Here is a 19,125-nt window from a genome sequence, read left to right on the forward strand (position 1 = left end):
TTTTGAATTGACTAATTCTGGAATGCATGACCAGATAGCTCCCTTTTCTCACCAAATGTTTAAGTTGCTTGTTTTTATCAGGGGTAAGAAGCAATTCTGGAGCGAGAAAAAAAAAATCTAGCCTGATAAATAGGATATGTGGGAGTCCCATCTGCCGAGAAAGAGCAAACCTAATTTGTGGATATAGCTATACTGCCAAACAGGTTAACCACTAACTTAAAGCTAAGGGCTAAAACATCCCTACAACTGTTCCTGGTTTTGCAAAGTTGTGTTCTTGCCAGATCTCCTTTGATATCTTCTAATATGATAACAAAAAAACGAAGAAGTTCTATCATGATGAGACTTAAGTTAACCATAAAGATGACTAAAATCAATGACTCTTTTAAATGTGATAACCCAGTGTGAAGACGGTGCCTAGAGCTGAGGGTGGGTCTAAGTGAATACAGAGCCAAAATACTGTACAGGCAAACTGCGAAAGTCGAAATTGTCTGGTAACGTCAACCAAATTTACTCTCTAGTTTAGATTTCCCAACTGTAAATCTTGTCGTATCAACTACTACAGATGCCTACATAAGAAATCTGACAATATCTATTGAACATCTATATGCAAAGCACTGTGTTAAATATTGTGAAAAACCCAAATATTAATAAAACATAGTTCTTACTTCAAGATTACAATACCTAGTGGGAAGGATAGATATGTATACAACTAACCACTGTCTCAGTATCCAGAGGTAACCATTATTAACAATTTCTTCTTTCTGTTAAACAGGGCCAGGAGGTGGCATAGGTATCCTCTGTGCCCCCTACTATGGTTTCATAACCATTTCTCTGCCTTCTTCAAAATTTCCACTATCTTAGAAGCTTATGATATAGTTGCACTGTTTTCTCCTGACCTCCTTTCCTGGTCACTTTCTTATTCCCTGAAGACTTCAGCTCTGGTTTACTGTCCTCCTTTTCATTCCTGCTCCTTTCAAGGTTTTCAGTGACTTTAACACCAACATGGATTACTCATCTCACATCCTGGTCTCCTCACCCACACTGATTCGTTCTTTCATCCCTCACAGCCACCAATATCCATGATTATAACATAAACTTTTGCATTACAAGTATCCACAATATGAAATCTTGAATTGAAGACCTCTTTCTCTAATAACCACTCCCTCAACTTTTAATTCACTTATGCTAATGCTGCTACTGTAATATTTCTTTGACCTCATTGATACCTCCAATTCATTCAACAATATTTTTTTCACTATCCAATACCCTCCTTCTTTTTTTGTTTCCTAAAATCCTGGTTGGACCCAGCTATCAGCCTTCTCCTCATTTAATCTAGTGCAGCTAAAAGTTGCTAGAGAAAACCACACAACTAGGTTCATGGGCTGTATTTTAAATTAATGACCACAGAACTCCAGTGGGCACTCAGTCGTGCCTAGAAGTCCTACTATATTCCCCTAGTAAATCTGATTACAAGCCTACAAGATAACAATTTCACAATGTTTTCTCTTTTTATCCTGTACTTTACCTGATAACTTGATGTCATATTTTACTGAGAAAATAGAAGTAATCAAGCAAGATGGCCCCATGTTCTCAACATCAAAGCTGTTACAGTGGGGACTTCCCTGGTGGTGCAGTGGTTAAGCATCCGCCTGCCAATGCAGGGGACATGGGTTCGAACCCTGGTCCAGGAAGATCCCACATACTGCGGAGCAACTAAGCCCATGCGCCACAACTACCGAGCCTGTGCTCTAGAGCCCGTGAGCTACAACTACTGAGCCCATATGCCACAATTACTGAAGCTCATGCGCCTAGAGCCTGTGCTCTGCAACAAGAGAAGCCACCGCAATTGAGAAGCCTGTGCACCACAACAAAGAGTAGCCCCTGCTCGCCGCAACTAGAGAAAGCCCACGCGCAGTAGTGAAGACCCAATGCGGCCAAAAATAAATAAAATTTTAAAAAAAGCTGTTACAGTGAAAGAAGTACCTCTGCTCCTATCAAAATCTTCTCTGCTTGTGTTCTAGATCTCCTAAAGACTTCACTTCTGCAAGTCTTGCCCTTTCTCTTCTGCATTACCTATTTCTCCTTCTTTAGGATAATTCTCATCAGGTTATAAGTATGCTTTAGAATCTCTCATTCCCGAGCCTACAATCTCTTCTAGCTACAATCCCATTCTCTGACCCCTTGAAGCAAAACTTCTTAAAAAGTGTTATATACTGTTTGTTATATCTCTTGTAACCCTCTCTAATTTGGCTTCCAAACTCACTGAACCTGGGGAATAGTCTGATGGATTTCTCACTGTCCTGACCTTTTTTTTTTTTTTTTTTTGCGGTATGCGGGCCTCTCACTGTTTTGGCCTCTCCCATTGCGGAGCGCAGGCTCAGCGGCCATGGCTCATGGGCCCAGCCGCTCCGCGGCATGTGGGATCTTCCCGGACCGGGGCACGAACCCGTGTCCCCTGCATCGGCAGGCGGACTCTCAACCACTGCGCCACCAGGGAAGCCCTGTCCTCACCTTTTTTATGTCTCAGAAGACTGGTCTCAGGTAACCACTCACTCCTTGATATTTATGACACCAAGTTTTTCTGGTTTTCCTCCTATCTTTCTGTCTCTTCTTCAGTCTCCATTGCTGACTCCAATTCTCTATTCAGTGCTTAGTCCTGCGTCCTCTTCTTTTCCCCTAAGTGACCTAGTCTAGTCCCATGGCTTTAAATCACCAAAATCTTGTTGACTCCCAATTTAGCATCGAACATTTCCATTTGATTATCTACCAGGCATCTGCAATTTAACAACAAAACTCTTGATTTCCCCCCAAAACCTGAGAGTTATTCCTGGTTTCTCCCTTACCCTTGTCCCATTACTCTACTCCATTAAATAAGTCTATTGATTCTACCTTCTCTCCTAGGTTCCTTATCCAAAGCACTTTCATTTCTTACCTGGACTATTGCAGCCACCTCCTAAGTAGTCTTTCTGCTTCTAACTTTGTCTTCAATAATCCATTCTCCCCACAAGGTGATCTCTTAATACATAATTCAGTTTATGTCACTTGAATGCTTAAAGCTCTTCAGTGGGTTCCTATGACATTTAAAAATTTTAAAAACCTCTTTACCAGGGCCTGTAAGACCCTATGTGATCCAGCCCTACTTATCTTCTCAACTTCTTATTTTCTTACTTGTTATGGTCCAACCACACTGGACTTCTTTCTGTTCCATGAACTTGCCAAGTTCTCTTTCTTCAAGGACTTTGTTCTGGTGTTCCCTCTATTTGTGTTGCTTTTCCTCCTAATCATTATGAGATTGGTTCTTTCTTGTAATTCAAAGCTCATCCTAAGTATCACTTCTTCAGAGAGGTTCTCTCCATCTAAAGTAGCCTTCCCCACCTCTACAAAGTTACTTTGTAGGTTATTACCCTATTTATTTCCTCAATAGCACTTATCTCATTCAAATTATATTCAAATTTCTTTACTAGTTTACTGTCTGTCTCCTTCATGTAAGTTCCTTGAAGGCAGGTACCTTGTCTTTCCTGTCACTTCTGTTTCCCCAGCAGTTCTTGACATATTGAAGGCATTCAAATATTTGTTATATAAAAGGATGAAGTAACTGAATAATTAACTATATATATATTTAGGTAATAGTGACAAATGCCCACAGATGCTGACAACTGATGAATGTGCGTTTTGTTGGAAGAGCCTCATTTTGAACTTTGTTTGGAAATGAATTCCCCAAATTAGAAAGGTTTGCTCTCATAACTAATCATCCACAATATTCTTCTGGTGGTCTATTATGTCCCTTTAGCAATAAGTGGCTAATTTCTTATTCAATAATTCTTATATGAAATTCATAAGAAAATTAATATTTTTACTTTTATCATGTTAATTAGAAGGCTATTTAATAGAGTTATACTGTTTTTCAAAAAGCCTCTCAGATAGGTGAATAGCTTTGGGCTGGTTTTCATTCTTACCACTTAGCTGACATTTCTAAATTTTGATGCCAAATGAGTATATTCTCTGAATTTAACCCCAGATGTTCTGCTTCTCAACCTTGGATTTTTAAAAAGATTTCTTTTTTTTTTTTCTTTCTGTTCTGTTACCAAATTACAGAGTTTTTTTTTTTTAAAGGAAAAACGTGAAAAAATATATTTTATCATACAAGAGTTATTTATGTACCTCAAAATATTTTTCTCCTTTCAGAAATTCATTACATTTATAAAACACTATTCTTCCAAGGCCTTAGATTATGATTGGCTAAAATATAAGAATTATACCAAGAGTAACAATTCTCACATTAATCTATCCAATAGGATTCAGCTACATATATTAGGCTCTTTATAATATGTGGTCCCAATAAAAAATACACAAGAATATAATTTATAACTAGGTAGAATTTGTGTATATTTAAAATTTCAGGTTGGCCTATGTAAGTTGTTCTGGATAACTTTTGTTTTTATTAAAACTAACAAACCACTGGATTAAAATGACAATTAATTGCTTCCTTCAGTTAATACCCAAAAAGAAAGCCATCCTTTTCTCCTGTGTGACAAAAGGCCTTTGTCAATTAGGTCTCAGTTTATATACTGGCCACATTTGGCAAAGTCCAGTCCTCACCAAAAATAGTAACAACCTGCTCTGGATGGTAATCAAGCAGCAAATCTATTTTCAGCCTTAATGTTTGAAACTCCAAATGCTAGATGCCATAGAACTGAACCTTAAATGGCATAAGTACACTGGTCTGAGACTAAAGGACAGGACACAGTATTTGGGGCTCTCCAAAACATCTGTTTCTTTATTCTAAAAGAAACAATGTTTCAGGCTTAGTAGGGGAAGTTAAATCTAACTTTGACACATGTAAAACCAAAAGAATCTTAGAACTGAAACAACTGGGGAAGGAAGATTAGAATGATATAACCTTTGTTGTAATCTTTTACATTACCCTAAATTTCCTATTTTCTTAGTGTCTCTGGTTTTTACTATTAATATCTTTGTCATCTTACCTGTCTCTGAGTGTGCTGGGGCCTAGATAAGGATACAGGTTTTCCTTGAGCTTTGCTTTGATGAGATGGTCCAGGGTCTCATGTAAGAAAGGCTGATGCTGAGTATATACATTTTCTACTCCCTAAGACAGGGGGAAATGGTTCTTATGTCATTTTTTTTGGAAATTGCAATATAACAGTTAATGATACTCACATCAGAAAAGGACATGTACTCAATAGAGATTTCATGGGACAAGAGTCAAGCAGGAATTTTAGGAGAATTTTATAGTTAATTATTTTCATCAATTAGAAATGTTCTAATCTTATGAAAAAACTCTGTAATTTAAGGTTAGCTATTATAAAGGAATTTTTAAAATGCAGTTGCTTAAATCCTTTATTATCTCTTCACTGACACCCTTCCTTTTGTGGAAATATTATATGACATGTAGAGCAAATAAAAGGACTATGTAGCAAAGGAGACTAGAAACACTCAGGAAAATGGAAAAATTTCAGGAAACATAAGAAAGGCTAGCAGATTAAAACTAATTTTTAACCATTTTAAGAAAATAGGTTAGTATTTTTAAAAGATCTACAATTGTTTGCTTCATCTTTAATTTCCATCAGAGAAAAACAACCTAACAAATCTTAAACAAATGGAGTAAAATAGCTATGACTAACAGAACTGTCTGCCTTTTTACTCTTGGGTATTTCCTGGAAATATCTCATTATTCCCTTCTCAGCTATTTGGGTCAATGATGATGTGTTCCAATACAGAAAGTATTTAAAGAAAAAGCTTTCAAGAGGATGTCTGCTTTAATTTCATTTAACTGACATAGTACTAGATCAGCAGCAATCCTGAAGTTACTTTGAAGATCATATTCATTCACTCTCAGCTTCAGGGACTTCAACTGTTTCTCATTTAGGAAAGCATAGAGATATCATACCTTCAATCCTTTGAGGAACTGTTTGGTAATAGCCACAGCATCTTTGGGGCTGAAGAGGTCACTTCCTCTGATCCGTTTACCACCATATTCAACAACTGTAGACACAAGCTTTTTTTTTAAAAAAAGAGAGAAACAACCTCTTATTGCTTGTGGAGCAGGAAGAAAATAACTTTATTAAGGAAATGAAAACATGAGAGGACAGAATTATACATTTCTGTGAATAAAAACAGTATGACATTATTTGTCAGAGTTAAGGCTATAATACTAGAATTTGGTTCCTGTTTGATGGGATTAATATATAAATCTGGTTACCTTTCGATACTTCTCAGAAACACCTTTATTTCTAAGGTCCATCATTAATCCTGGTAGGCTATTGCTGCTGTGTCGCTCATAATGTAGAGCATAAAGCATCACCAGGCGCGCAGCATCAAACTCTGTCACTTTGGGGTTCTGCAGGAGCCTCTTTACATTCTGAAAAAAGAGAGAACTAATATTTATCCTCCCTTCACTTGGGTGATGTATAATATCTTAGTTCTAATAATTATTGAATGGTAGTGATACATCTGACTAAAATACATATGACTAAGATCACTACTATGGCAATGTACAAGTCATAGGTTTAGCAACTGTTTCAACTACAGAAAATTAAATGCCTTTTGCCTAAGATAAGAATTAAATAAGGACATAAATTCTCACTGTAATTGCTTTAAGACAAATATGAAGTTAACTATGGTTATTTCCCCTTTTCTTTCCTTTGATTGAGATGGTCCAGGGTCTCATGTAGGAAAGGTTGCAATTTCCTCACTGAAATAAGGAACACACACTATTTCCACCACTATTTCTACCACTTCAATCAATACAGCACAGAAGAGAACTGACCAGTTGACTTGTAAAACTCTACTGCCTTTTTTAGTGTCAGTGACCGACCAGTGAAATGGAGACAATTTGGTAGAATTTTACATAGGAGGACTGGGCTTAATCTCCAAGAAGCATCATATATAACAATATGTCTCAACATGGCTTACAGAGATATGAATATGTAACAGCATATAATCTCTAAACTGAATACGTAAGATCTAAGAGGGCAGGTACTGATAGCAAAGGAAGCTGGACAAAATCATGTTTAGGTTGTATCAGTCCTCACATTAAGGGACTTCCCTATACTATAGATTTATATTTATTATGCAGAACAAATTAATTAGAGCCAACAAATACTTTTTTTTTTTTTTGCGGTACATGGGCCTCTCACTGCTGTGGCCTCTCCCGTTGCGGAGCACAGGCTCCGGACACGCAGGCCCAGCGGCCATGGCTCACGGGCCCAGCCGCCCTGCAGCACATGGGATCCTCCCGGACCAGGGCACGAACCCGTGTCCCCTGCATCGGCAGGCGGACTCTCAACCACTGCGCCACCAGGGAAGCCCCAAATACTTTTTGATCACTCTCTAAGCAAAAGGCACTATGCCAGGCACCGGAGGGGACACAGAGATGAGTTGGAGACAGTTTCTGTCCTCAGTGAGTTCACAGACAATGGGGTAAAGGGGGATAAAACAAGTATGTTCCATTCTGCTATAAAGTATGTTTCTTAATGCACTTAGCTCTACGAGATTGGTAACTATGGGAATAACACAGAAGGCATATTGGTTTACATGTAAATTTTTCAGCAAGTTAATATTTAGAAAAGATCAGGCACAAGTTTCCTCTTTAAAGAGGAAGCTTTACCAATATGTTAAGGAAAAAAGATGAAAATCCTACAGAAGTGTTTTTTTTAGAAGTAACTGGTTTTGTAGCTTTAAGAACTGCTGTGCTTTCCACAATGTTAAGCTATGTGGGGAAAGGGCAAGTGCAAATGAAAAGGATGCAAAGATATTTCTGTGTTAAAAAGCAAAACAAAACAACCCCAAACTGACTGATATCCCCATATCATATTTTTAACTTTGATGACACAAGTCTCTATGAGAAGCAAATACTTTTGAGACCTTATAAGCCGAAGAATAAAACATGAGCCCCAGGAGTAACCACAAAGGATGGTCTGAGTGCATTTCTAGGTGCAAATGCCAGCGAAATTTAACTGTGTTAGCATTTTAATTAGGATTATTATTTTATCAGGGCTCTGATTACAAAGTTATATAGATTTTTCTTTCTCTTTTTTAGTTATATAAATTTTAAGTGATCTGCTTATAACCCTATTTTCCCGTAACCTTTGTTTATTTTTAGTGCATGATTTTGCAGAATGTGAAGCTTTTTCAGGAACACATATGTGGTATTATAACAGAAACATATGCATGCAAAAACCAAAAACTTAAAATCAGTGCAATGGGGGACAGAGGACACAAAGTGAAGAGAAGCTCATCTGGTTACTCAGGGATCAATTATAAAAGGTCTTAAAAACTAAATTTTGGAATTAGTTTGAGACACTGAAAGAGATGCTATTAATAGGAATATGGAAATCAGAGAAAGAAATGAGTTGGGCTGAAAGACTAGTAAGAGCCTTGGAGGGCACTGGATTCTGAGGACATAACAACTAACATCTGTATAGTACTCTGCAACTTACAAGATTCATTTACATACATTGTCTTTTTAGTACTTCACAACAACCAGGTCTCATGACTAAGAACTCTTTTCTTCACACTAAAGAGGGACTATGATGAAATGGGGAACCTCCCAGGTAGCTTTCAAGTACAAAGTTCTCTGGGTAGGATTCTTATTGTTGTTTTTTAGGTGAACATTTCACTACCATCATCCTTACAGGATCAAAAAGGAATAAATTTCTCTTCTACAGATTTAAACCCTGCAGTCATAAAATTTTCCTTACCTCTTTTTCCTTTTGTGGTAACATTTCCACACAGCAGTGACTAAATACAGACTATTTAGAATATTTGTTTAAATGTTCCACTAATTTCTACTATAATATGGAGAAAGTTCAGGATACAAATTAATTATCAAGTAAAAATACACAATTTCATATGTATCTCAGTCAACCTGGCATAAGTTTAAAACATCCATCTGGGATCTCTGTTGTTGCTTTTCTTATAGGCACAATGTTTCATTTTCTGCCCTTGCAGTCACTCTCTTTTTACCTCAAATCTACTCAATTTCTGACTGACCTGTCCCTGTACTTCTAAGCAAATCTGAGATACTCAAGTAACTGTAAACCCACAAAAACTGGTATGGGGACAGTCAAAGACTATTTGCAGTAATCAGTTTATACCCTTCCTATTTGCTCCTTTCTAATTACCTTTCCTTGAATCTTGACTCTTGGCTCTATTTCCCATTTAAAAATTCCACTTCTAATCCTTGAGATTTGGTACTGGTATTTGGAGTCCCCGGCTTGACTCTTAGCTCTCCCTCAATGGGAGGCCTTCTGATCCAATAGTCCAGATCTGGCCCAAGACTACGCTGAGTAGAGTACTTTGCTTACTTTTGAGTCCTTAGGACCCAACCCATGGCTCAGGTCAGTGTTCCAGTTAGACTTATCTATTCCCTCATGAAAAGAAACCTGTAGATATACAAGCTGAATTCTTTCTTCTTTTTCAGCTATATAAGTCCTTGAAGAAGCAGGGCCTTTTTGTCTGCCTGGATCCCATGTTATCCTTTGACTTAATTTTGAACTATTTCCCTCATGGCTACTTGACTCATCAACTTGACTGACAGTGACATACATTATATTGAGATTCCAGGGTACTAACCAGAGAAGAGGAGAAAAAGAATCTGAAAGACTTTAATTACATAGGAGGTATGTGTTACACAGTGGTATTTATATGTTGGAAATATGACTGAATTATATAATGAACTTTTTGGTATCTCTTTTCTTATTAAATTTCCCATAAACCTTGAGATTATCAAGGGAGAAAAGTATACTGTTACATAATAACAATGGCTGAATAAAGAGTGAAACAGAAAACTACTGTCCACTTAAGAAGATGGGATTTGGGCTTCCCTGGTGGCGCAGTGGTTGAGAGTCCGCCTGCCGATGCAGGGGACGCGGGTTTGTGCCCGGTCCGGGAGGATCCCACATGCCGCGAAGCGGCTGGGCCTGTGAGCCATGGCCGCTGAACCTGTGTGTCCGGAGCCTGCGCTCCGCAGCGGGAGAGGCCACAACAGTGAGAGGCCCGCATACTGCAAAAAAAAAAAAAAAAAAAGAAGATGGGATTCAAAAATCTTCCACTGAATTCTAACATTAGTGTAGGCCCAATGAAGGAATAGGAAAAGAAATGCAAAAACACTATCTTTGAAGGTCAAGTTTCAAAAAGGAGCTAATGTTCATTCAAAAGACATTGATTAAAAAACATTCTTCTCTTCTGATATTTAGAGATTCTTCCATTATTTTGGGCTGACTACTTTTATACTTTTCTGTTTTCTTCTACCAAAACTATGATATAGCAGTACGAGAAAAAACTTTCGTAATGACATGCCTATACTTTAAACCATTGTACAAATTACAGTTGAAGTCTGCAATTAAAGATAGTCCCCATTTTTTTTTGCTTTAATTTAACCTAAAGAACAGGATCTGTACCTTGTTATCAACTATCACAGTAATGTAGTAAAACACTCAATGAACAGCATTATAAGCCAATAGATTAGAACAGCAAGATGAAATTGGTAGAAGTCTTCAACATGCTGATATGATTAAATAATGAGTCTTATCTAACCGTTTGAGAGAACAGTGTTATGGGACTATAAAGAGCTTATCTAGGAAAAATGATAGAAAGTAGGCAGGACCCAATTCCACTAACTGGTAAATACATGAGTCAGTATTCTTTTACTTAATGACTAGTCAAATTTAGCTTTGATGTAGGTCTTCTGCTGGTCAACACTGTTTCTGAAATACTAGTCAAATGACAGTTTAGAAAGTAAAGGATCATTTTTACTCTTAGTTGGTAAAAGTAAAATTGTCAGCTCAATGTGTCCAAAACAATTTTCTTACAATTTTAACGAGAAGCAAAAAAACCCTTCTAAAATCAGGGAGAATTCCAAGATCATGAGTGAATTAAAAAACATGTCTCGTATGCCATAAAGAAAAGAGAATGTACCATCAAACAATAATACTGAAAATAGCGACAGTTAATATTCATTGAATGTTGTAAGTACCAGGTACCCTTTTAAGTGCTTTACATGTATTAGCTCATTACACCCTCACAAAAATCTTTGAAGTAAGTACTGATATTTCCCCCTATTTTACAGACAAAGAGACTAAGACTTGGAGTGGTTAAGAATCATTTTCAAACCCAAGCCATCAAAGATTCAAGCTATCAGCCACTATTCGATACTGCTTCAAACAGAACTCTTTATCTTCATTTCTCTAATGAATATTTGTTGTCCTTACTACGTGTTATTAATGGAATTTGAGATCTTTTACTCAAGGTCAGGAAAGAAGGATATAAAAAGACTAGATCCTCCTTCCAAACGAAAAGCTGTAATACGACAACAAAAGGGGGAGAAATTATTTACTTTCTGAAGATTTTTCTCTTTATGGTATGAAAAAAAATCTTCCTTACTAATCAAATGAGTCTTTTCCAAGGCTATGCATATGTCTCAATGATAGTATATTGCAGTTTGGTTCTAGTGAAATCCTTCTGAATCAAATTTTTTGTTACCCTGTAGGGTAACTGGTTAGAAGTGGCAGCAATTCATAGGTTAAATTTTAGCAATGTATGAGCTTTTTTTGCCTCACCATGATACAGTTACTATTCAGTAAAGCAAACCTCATCTTTACTCAAAAGTCAATTCATCGCTTATTATCACCTAAGGTCAAGCCAAGGAATGCTGTAACCCATCTAGGGGTCAGGCCCCTGGCATCTACTCATTATTAAAAGTTCTCTTTATTGACTATTTCTATCATGTTGTCAAAGAAATCCTTTATGACGGGGGAGTCCAAATCAACTGCTCACTGTAAAACCCTAATACCCTGGGCAAGAAAACCTTCAAAAGATAATTTTTAAAAATATAAAGTGGATCACAAATGGAATTCATATTTTAAAGTATCTGTTTTTCTTTTAAAATGAACAAAAAATAAGATTTCAGGCAAGGAATTACAGTAGCCTTTTCTAACTGCTTTCCATATGGTGAGATACAAATAAAGATACTAAAATTGGCTAGTGATTAAGTTTGGTTCTATTGTTTTAAAGGGAAAAATAAAATGATAAAGAAACATAAGGAAATTTAAATTTAGTTACAGGACACAATTCTGTTTTTACTTAATAAGAGAAAAAAATTCATTTTATTGAGAAAAATAAAAAGTTTTCATAGGAATGCTTCTATTAGGCCCACAAACCAACTATAAACTCTTATTAATAGTGTTGTTTAAAGTAAGGTGGCCAAGTTAAATAGATTGTGATGTACCTTTACAAAGGAATACTATTTAGTGATTTAACAGAATGAGTGTTTAGCTTCTGGTCTGGAACAATCTCTGAGATACACAGTTAAGTGAAAAAGCAAAATGCAGAGCTATGTGTACAGTATGGTATTATCTGAATTTTAAAGAGAGAAGGAAATATACACACTCATAGAGGCTTGCACACACACAGAATAACTGTAAGAATGCAAGTGAAACTAACAGACTCAGTTTTTACTATGTATCTCTTTCATCAAGTACTTATATTATCTATTTAAGAATTAGAATTTATGATAAACCATAATGGTATATCATAACAATGATATAAAGAATATAAAACAATGTTGATATATATATAACTGAATCACTTTGCTGTACAGCAGAAATTAATACAACAGTGTAAATCAACTATACTTCAATAAAAAAATAGATTAAAAAAATTCATATTTAATACAACTAAAAATATAAAGTCAGCCTAAAAGTTCTTTGTGAAGATTTAAGAACACAGAGATAAAATTAAGTGTTGACAGAAGTACTTTTCATAAATATAAAGCCAATAGCATCTTTATGATTTTCAAAATGATGGTGTTTTCAGAGGAACTCTTGATAAACATTTTTTTTTTTTTTTTTGGGGTACTCGGGCCTCTCACTGTTGTGGCCTCTCCCGTTGCGGAGCACAGGCTCCGGATGCACAGGCTCAGCGGCCATGGGTCACGGGCCCAGCTGCTCTGCGGCATGTGGGATCTTCCCAGACCGGGGCACAAACCCGTGTCCCCTGCATCGGCAGGAAGACTCTCAACCACTGCGCCACCAGGGAAGCCCAATAAACAGTTTTAAAAATTAAAAACCAACAACTATCAACATAAATCACAGTGAAGACTTTGGTATAACTAGAGCAACCACAGGTGGGTGAATTTCTTTCTTTTGATTGTACCATATCTTTAAAAAATTGTACTTAGAGGAAGGAAACTAACCTTTACAAAGTACCTACCATATGGAAAGCATTTTATATCTCATTAAATCCTGATAACAACCTAAAAGTTTGAAATCATTATCCCTGAGGCTTGGGCAAAATAAGTAATTTTCCCAGAGAAACTTTGATACATAGAGATAGGACATAAGCCAGGACAGTCTGTGTTGTTTCCATCATACCATGCTGGCTTTATTTTATAAAGCAGAATTGCAGCAGGGAAAGAAAGAGACTAAGTTTTAGAATATAGGGTCCTATTAATAAGGAAATGTGCTTCTTATAATAAGTGGCTTAGAAACAGCTATTTCCCAAAGGACTCTCATTCCCAAGTTACTTACTCTCAGTGATACCACATTTTGCCACTTCTCAGGAATTGCCACATATCTCTGATTTGTTCTGCCTTGTTATCCTTATATCTAATCTGTCACTAAATAGTTATTTTCTCCCTTTGAAATGTCTTTTATATTTGCCCTTCTGTACATTTTTACTACTACCACTATGAGTCTTCTAGCCTCTCTGACTTTAATTTTTTTCATCTCCAAAGCATCCTTACTAGATTAAATTTCCTAAAATACTGCTTTCATCATATCAACTTCTACGTAAGACTCTACACTGGATCTCTTTGCCTATCTCAGCAAGTACAAATCCCCCTTACAAGCGTCTTCATAAACTAGTTCCTGTTTACCAATTCAATTTTATCTCCTATGTCTCTTGCACACCCACTCTCAACAGGTCATGCTGTTTATTATTTTCTGCATAGTTCTGCATCTTTTCTTTGCTGAAATCCTCCTCCAGATTCTATTCATTATTTATGGTCCATCTTAATATCACCTCTCTAAGAAACTGTCCCTAGTAACCTCAAATCTTTAATTATAGTCAGTACCACAATTTTGACTTAATTAAATATTAACTTGAAACACTGCCTAATTGTTATTCATGCTTTAGTTTTGTCTCTTCAACTTATACTGTAAATTTCATGAGGCTAGGGTTTGATTATGTCACTTTTTTCTAAAATCCTCTGATAGCTCTCATCATTTTAAGATTAAAGGCCAACCTCCTTTCAATGGCCATAACCAGGCCTCAATCTGTCCTTCTGGCTTATCTAAGACCACTCCTCATCTTATATCCAGCACTGGCTACACTGAATTAGTCTCTGTTCCCTTAAAAAAAAAAATTTTTTTTTTTTCACATCTCCATGCCTGCATTCCCTCTGCTGAGAATTTCCTTCCTTTTCTCTGGTTGGTGCATTTCTACTTGATTACTTGTCCAGAACCAGACCTAATGTCATTGTCTCTAAGAAGCTCTAAGAAGATTCATCCTTAGGGAAAACAGTTGTCCTTCCTCTGTATTCCCATATCCCTTTGTAATACCTCTAGTATAGCACTTATTGCATATATTATAATTCCTGGTTTAAATTTCTTTCTTCCCTACTAAAATGTGAACTTTTTGAGGAAAAGGATGGTATCTTATTCATTTTTGTACCACTAGATCCTCACAGCACCATGAACATGGAGCAGGCATTCACATGTTTGTGGAATAAACAGCAGATGTTCAATAATAAAAACCTACATAATGCATTTTAATATATTATACCTTTAAAATCTTCCTAACAACACTGTGAGATAAATATCATTATACTTATTTAACAAATGAGGAAAATGGCTCAGAGATTAAGCCAACGGCTCCAGGTCACAAAGCCAGCAGTGGCAAATCAAACACTGAAATTCAGATCTTCTGATTTTAGTCTAGCATTCTTTCTAGTTGACTAGGCTGCCCTCCTAAACACTCAATTAATTGCCTGAATCCTTTGAGATTGCACATTTTTCTTCTACTGTCCCTCTTATCATACATCTATCTTAAATAATACTAATTTGTGTTCTTGTCTCAACTGCCTGTTACACTGTAAATTCCATGTTGGTTAAGAAGGATTACTTGCCTTTGTATCTCTTGCTCTGCCTGGCACAGTGCCTTACACATAGTAGGTGCTCATCAAATTGGATTGAATAGATACCTGGAGAGCACTAGAATGGTCATTTTGACAGGCCAGTTCTTGCTCAACCTCCGAAACCTCCAGCAGATTCCGCTCACTAACCAACCGAGACAGCTCTCCAACCACTGTCACGTGCTTTGATACAGTCCCAGACATCTTCTTGAATTGTGGGTAATTCTCCACAAAGGCCTGCCATGGGAAAAACATCAATTGGGGGTTCTGTTATTTCTTGATGAGGATAGGCATGTATGAAGAAGGAAAAAAAAAAAAGGCAGGGATTATTCTTCTGCCCAGACTAAGGCATCTAATACTTTCAATCACATGGCATTTTGTTATGCTTAAGAAGAGAAGAACTAGTATATGTCAGTAGACTGAGTCTTTATAGTCCAAATATGACTGATGAATGGAAAGAATGGCTTATTATGAAGTTTTCACTATATTTTTTCCTAAAGAGAAGTATTACAGAAAATAATCTCAAACCAAACAAAAGGAATCAAGGCAGAAATCAGACCCAGAATATTCCAGAAATGCTGCTTACATGAATAGTTCCAAAGTCTTGCATGTTAATCATCCATGTACATGTTCAATTTACCTTCATGTCTGCTATTGATTCTAGTTTTTGCTGTTCTTTTGGTTTCTTCTTCTGAAAGTCTTCCATGAGATTCTTTATGTTGCTACCAATCTCAGCAAAGTTCAGGTACATATTCTGTGAAAAAGGAAGTTGGAAACACAGTTCTATCAACAAGTCTGACTTTCAGACAATTTAAAAGAAGTAAAAAAGAACACTGAATACAGTGAGAACTGAAGGGCAAGAAAATTTCATTATCATTACCAAATCTGGATATTGGCCAGGACACTGGTGATGAATACCATTACCATTTTCACAAAGGGCTAAGGACAGGAGGGAAGTAAATAAATTGGGTTCTAATTTTAAAAGTACAAAACTAAGTATGTGATTTTTGTGAAAAAAATATTGTTAAAGGGTCAGAAAAAAGTGTGCATTCCCTTGAGATGCAGTTTATCTACAGGACGCCTCTATCATCCTTCTACGTGAAATCCCCAACCTGCTCTCATTCTAACAAATCAATACTAACCTTCTTACATAAAAACAACTAAAAAAATTTAAAAGAATTTTAAACCACTTACGTTAGCGTAGAATTCATCATTTTCAGCAGATAGGACCACCTCTCTCAAGTCTTTACTGATCCCTGGCACTCTGGAAAGATCAATCCGATTGTTGTTTATGCCCAGTAGTTCATGGACCATGGCCTGATATGTCCACTAAATAAAGAATTATGAGAAAAAAAAAATTGGTAACTGACAAAACATGGAAATAGTACACGTTCAGGAAAACAAATAAAAACTGATAACATTCTTAGTAACTAGTCTTGTTTACATGGAGGTTCTCTATTTAGCTCAAATTTTATTAATACTTTGTGCTATACTAAGCATTAAGATTGTCATTTTAATTGGTTAAACATCCGACAGTCAAAATGCTTTTAGATCTCACACTTTTGGAAGAAGGGCAGCCAGATTAATATTCCTGATAGAAAGAAAACAAATTAGATCTATCATTAGCTCCAATTTTTGCCTGTGAATTAAGAGTATATTTTTGGCTTCATAGATAGGGCTATATTGGTACTGCAGTTACAAGCTGTACCATTTCCTGTACACTTCTGTGGTTTTCTGCAGCATAAGAAGTGTGTTCTTGCAGATCTGAGTGGTGCTATATTTATCCTGGGAACACTAATATTACCAGAAAAAAACCTTGTGAGTTGATCAAAACACACGTATTCAGAAGCTTGCCTCTGAATCCATTTTACTTTATATTTTTACTTAATATGCATTGTGAAGAAGGACCGGTTTCCAGTCTTACTTATTTCGTAAAACTGGAAAGGAGAAACCCCCAAATTTGCCTTCTCACCTTTTATGGAGAACAGGTTACTTTTAGTCACAGGCCCATTAGAGAAAACTAAGTATTTTCCAGCAAATTACCCTCTAAATCTAGAGTCTAAACACTAGATTTGTTAAAATAACTTCAGAGGTTATAAAAGTAGGTGCTTTATTTCCTAAAATATTTGCCAATGAGTCCTTGAAAAAGCAAGTTTCATTACAGCATTTAAAATAAGTACAACAAAATGCTTTATGCTTCCATAGACAGCATCCTGTGCATGCTTTCGCCATTAGCACATACTTCATAATTAAAATGATGTTTACTTTCTCCTCACTGGATCATGAATTCTTTGAGAGCAGAGACTGTTATCTTTTAACCTTTTATCTCTAGTACTTAATACAGTACCTGGCACATAATAGGTCCTCAGTGAAATCTGTTGAATGAATGATTGCTTTTCTTTGGGAAACTAAATTATAAGCAATTATTTTTCTTTCTACTTTTTTATATCATCAAAATTTCTTTAGTTATATTATTAAAATGTATATAAAATATGTAACACATAATACGTAATATATAGAATATATAAAGTTATATTACTTTGAATTTTAGGAATATAAGCTATCTATCATATCATAGAGAAGTTGCATTCCACAGCACAGATTTCCCCTAGCATTAACATTATTATTATAAGCTGGGATGGAACTGAAATATAGACTGTGCCTTTTCTTATAAATTTAAAGTCGCTATTAATAAAGTATCTACAAAGTGTAAGGCACTGTGCTTGTATTCACAGAAGAACAAACATTAGTAAGACACAGTCTGCCTTGAAGGAATGTATAACCTAGGAGACTGTGAAAACAATCAAAGGTACAACACAGAAAGTGCAGCATGAGACATAAGATGTTTCAAAAACACTTAAAAGATGTTTCAAGTGGTTTTAAAGGATAAGAATTTTGAGAGGTGAAGATGGGAAGAGAATGTATTCCAAACATGCCAGAGTTCAAAGAGAGGTCACAATATGAATAAAATGATGGCAGGAAATCATGAGGTATATCTACACAGTAGTGGGCTGCAGGTTTTCTATAACGTTGAGCCTACATTGTGAAGGCTCATGGATGCCAAGTTCAGGAGTCTGTATTTCATCTAGTAGGCAAATGGGAAACAATTAAGATTTTTAAGCCAGGAGTAATAGGATCAGAACTTACTTTAGTAAAAGTAATTTAACAACATTGTATCCTTGAGATACATTAGAGTGGAGAGAAATTAAAAGTGGGGAATCAAGAAGATGACTATTTGAGGATTCCTATAAGAGATTAGATACACCAAGATAATGGCAATATGAATGGAAAAGAGCAGACACTGGAAAAGTAGAATCTACAGACCCAGAAGTTGCCTTAATTAGGGATGGTGGCAGAAAGGGACAGGAAGGATGAGGCAGAAGAAAGAGCTGAAGATGACTGTGGCTGGAAGAACACTGATACCAGAATGCTAGGAAACACAAGGCAAAAACAAGAATAGCTGAAAATAAGGAGGCAAACAAATGGACCATGTTGTTCATTTCCACATCTGCATTTTGATGAATACCACTTGAAATCATCTTTTCATTATGCTAACAAAGGGCTCTGCACCTGGTTTAGCAATGGGGTGATGGCATCATCGCAGCGATCTAAAATAAGTAGCAATGGAGGAACCTCAGTCCGCCGGAATTCAAACAGTTCATATTCTTTAGTTATCACCTGCTGTGGGTAAGAGAGAAAGACGGTTTGGTGAACCAATTAGTAGCAGATAGAGATGATATAAATAGAAAATTAATACACAAAAACCACATTTAACAATAGTTTCTTGCACTTTCATAGGCCTTCCATAAAAGGATTCAAAAGCTTGACAAAGTTTAGTAGCATTCTGTTTAAGGGGTTAGGATTTGAAACTCTATTTTACAAGCGGTTTAATAGGATCAAAAGAAGTTAAGTAGCTTGCAAATGTTTCTTGGGTTAAACCTAAGAATCTTAGCTCTAATTTGTTGCTTTTGGTC

The 19,125-nt window shown here is 36.2% G+C and overlaps 1 protein-coding gene across 2 annotated transcripts in view; it reads right to left on the reverse strand.

The window, feature by feature from the left end:
- Positions 1-19,125, reverse strand: part of VPS45 (vacuolar protein sorting 45 homolog) — a 66,661-nt gene that overhangs the window by 32,986 nt on the left and 14,550 nt on the right. Inside the window, exons 7-13 of one of the 2 annotated variants that reach the window (XM_029228506.1) lie at positions 18,722-18,832; positions 16,346-16,480; positions 15,792-15,905; positions 15,221-15,388; positions 6,221-6,379; positions 5,909-6,016; positions 4,986-5,107 (exon numbers count right to left, since the gene is read on the reverse strand). In XM_029228506.1, the coding sequence (XP_029084339.1) occupies positions 4,986-5,107; positions 5,909-6,016; positions 6,221-6,379; positions 15,221-15,388; positions 15,792-15,905; positions 16,346-16,480; positions 18,722-18,832 (917 nt within the window). The remainder of the gene's footprint in view (positions 1-4,985; positions 5,108-5,908; positions 6,017-6,220; positions 6,380-15,220; positions 15,389-15,791; positions 15,906-16,345; positions 16,481-18,721; positions 18,833-19,125) is intronic. The other variant, XR_003794422.1, reaches the window with a different exon arrangement.

This window comes from Monodon monoceros, unplaced genomic scaffold (assembly GCF_005190385.1).
Source record: "Monodon monoceros isolate NGI ecotype Baffin Bay Population unplaced genomic scaffold, NGI_Narwhal_1 Super_Scaffold_18, whole genome shotgun sequence".
Classification (NCBI taxonomy): domain Eukaryota; kingdom Metazoa; phylum Chordata; class Mammalia; order Artiodactyla; family Monodontidae; genus Monodon; species Monodon monoceros.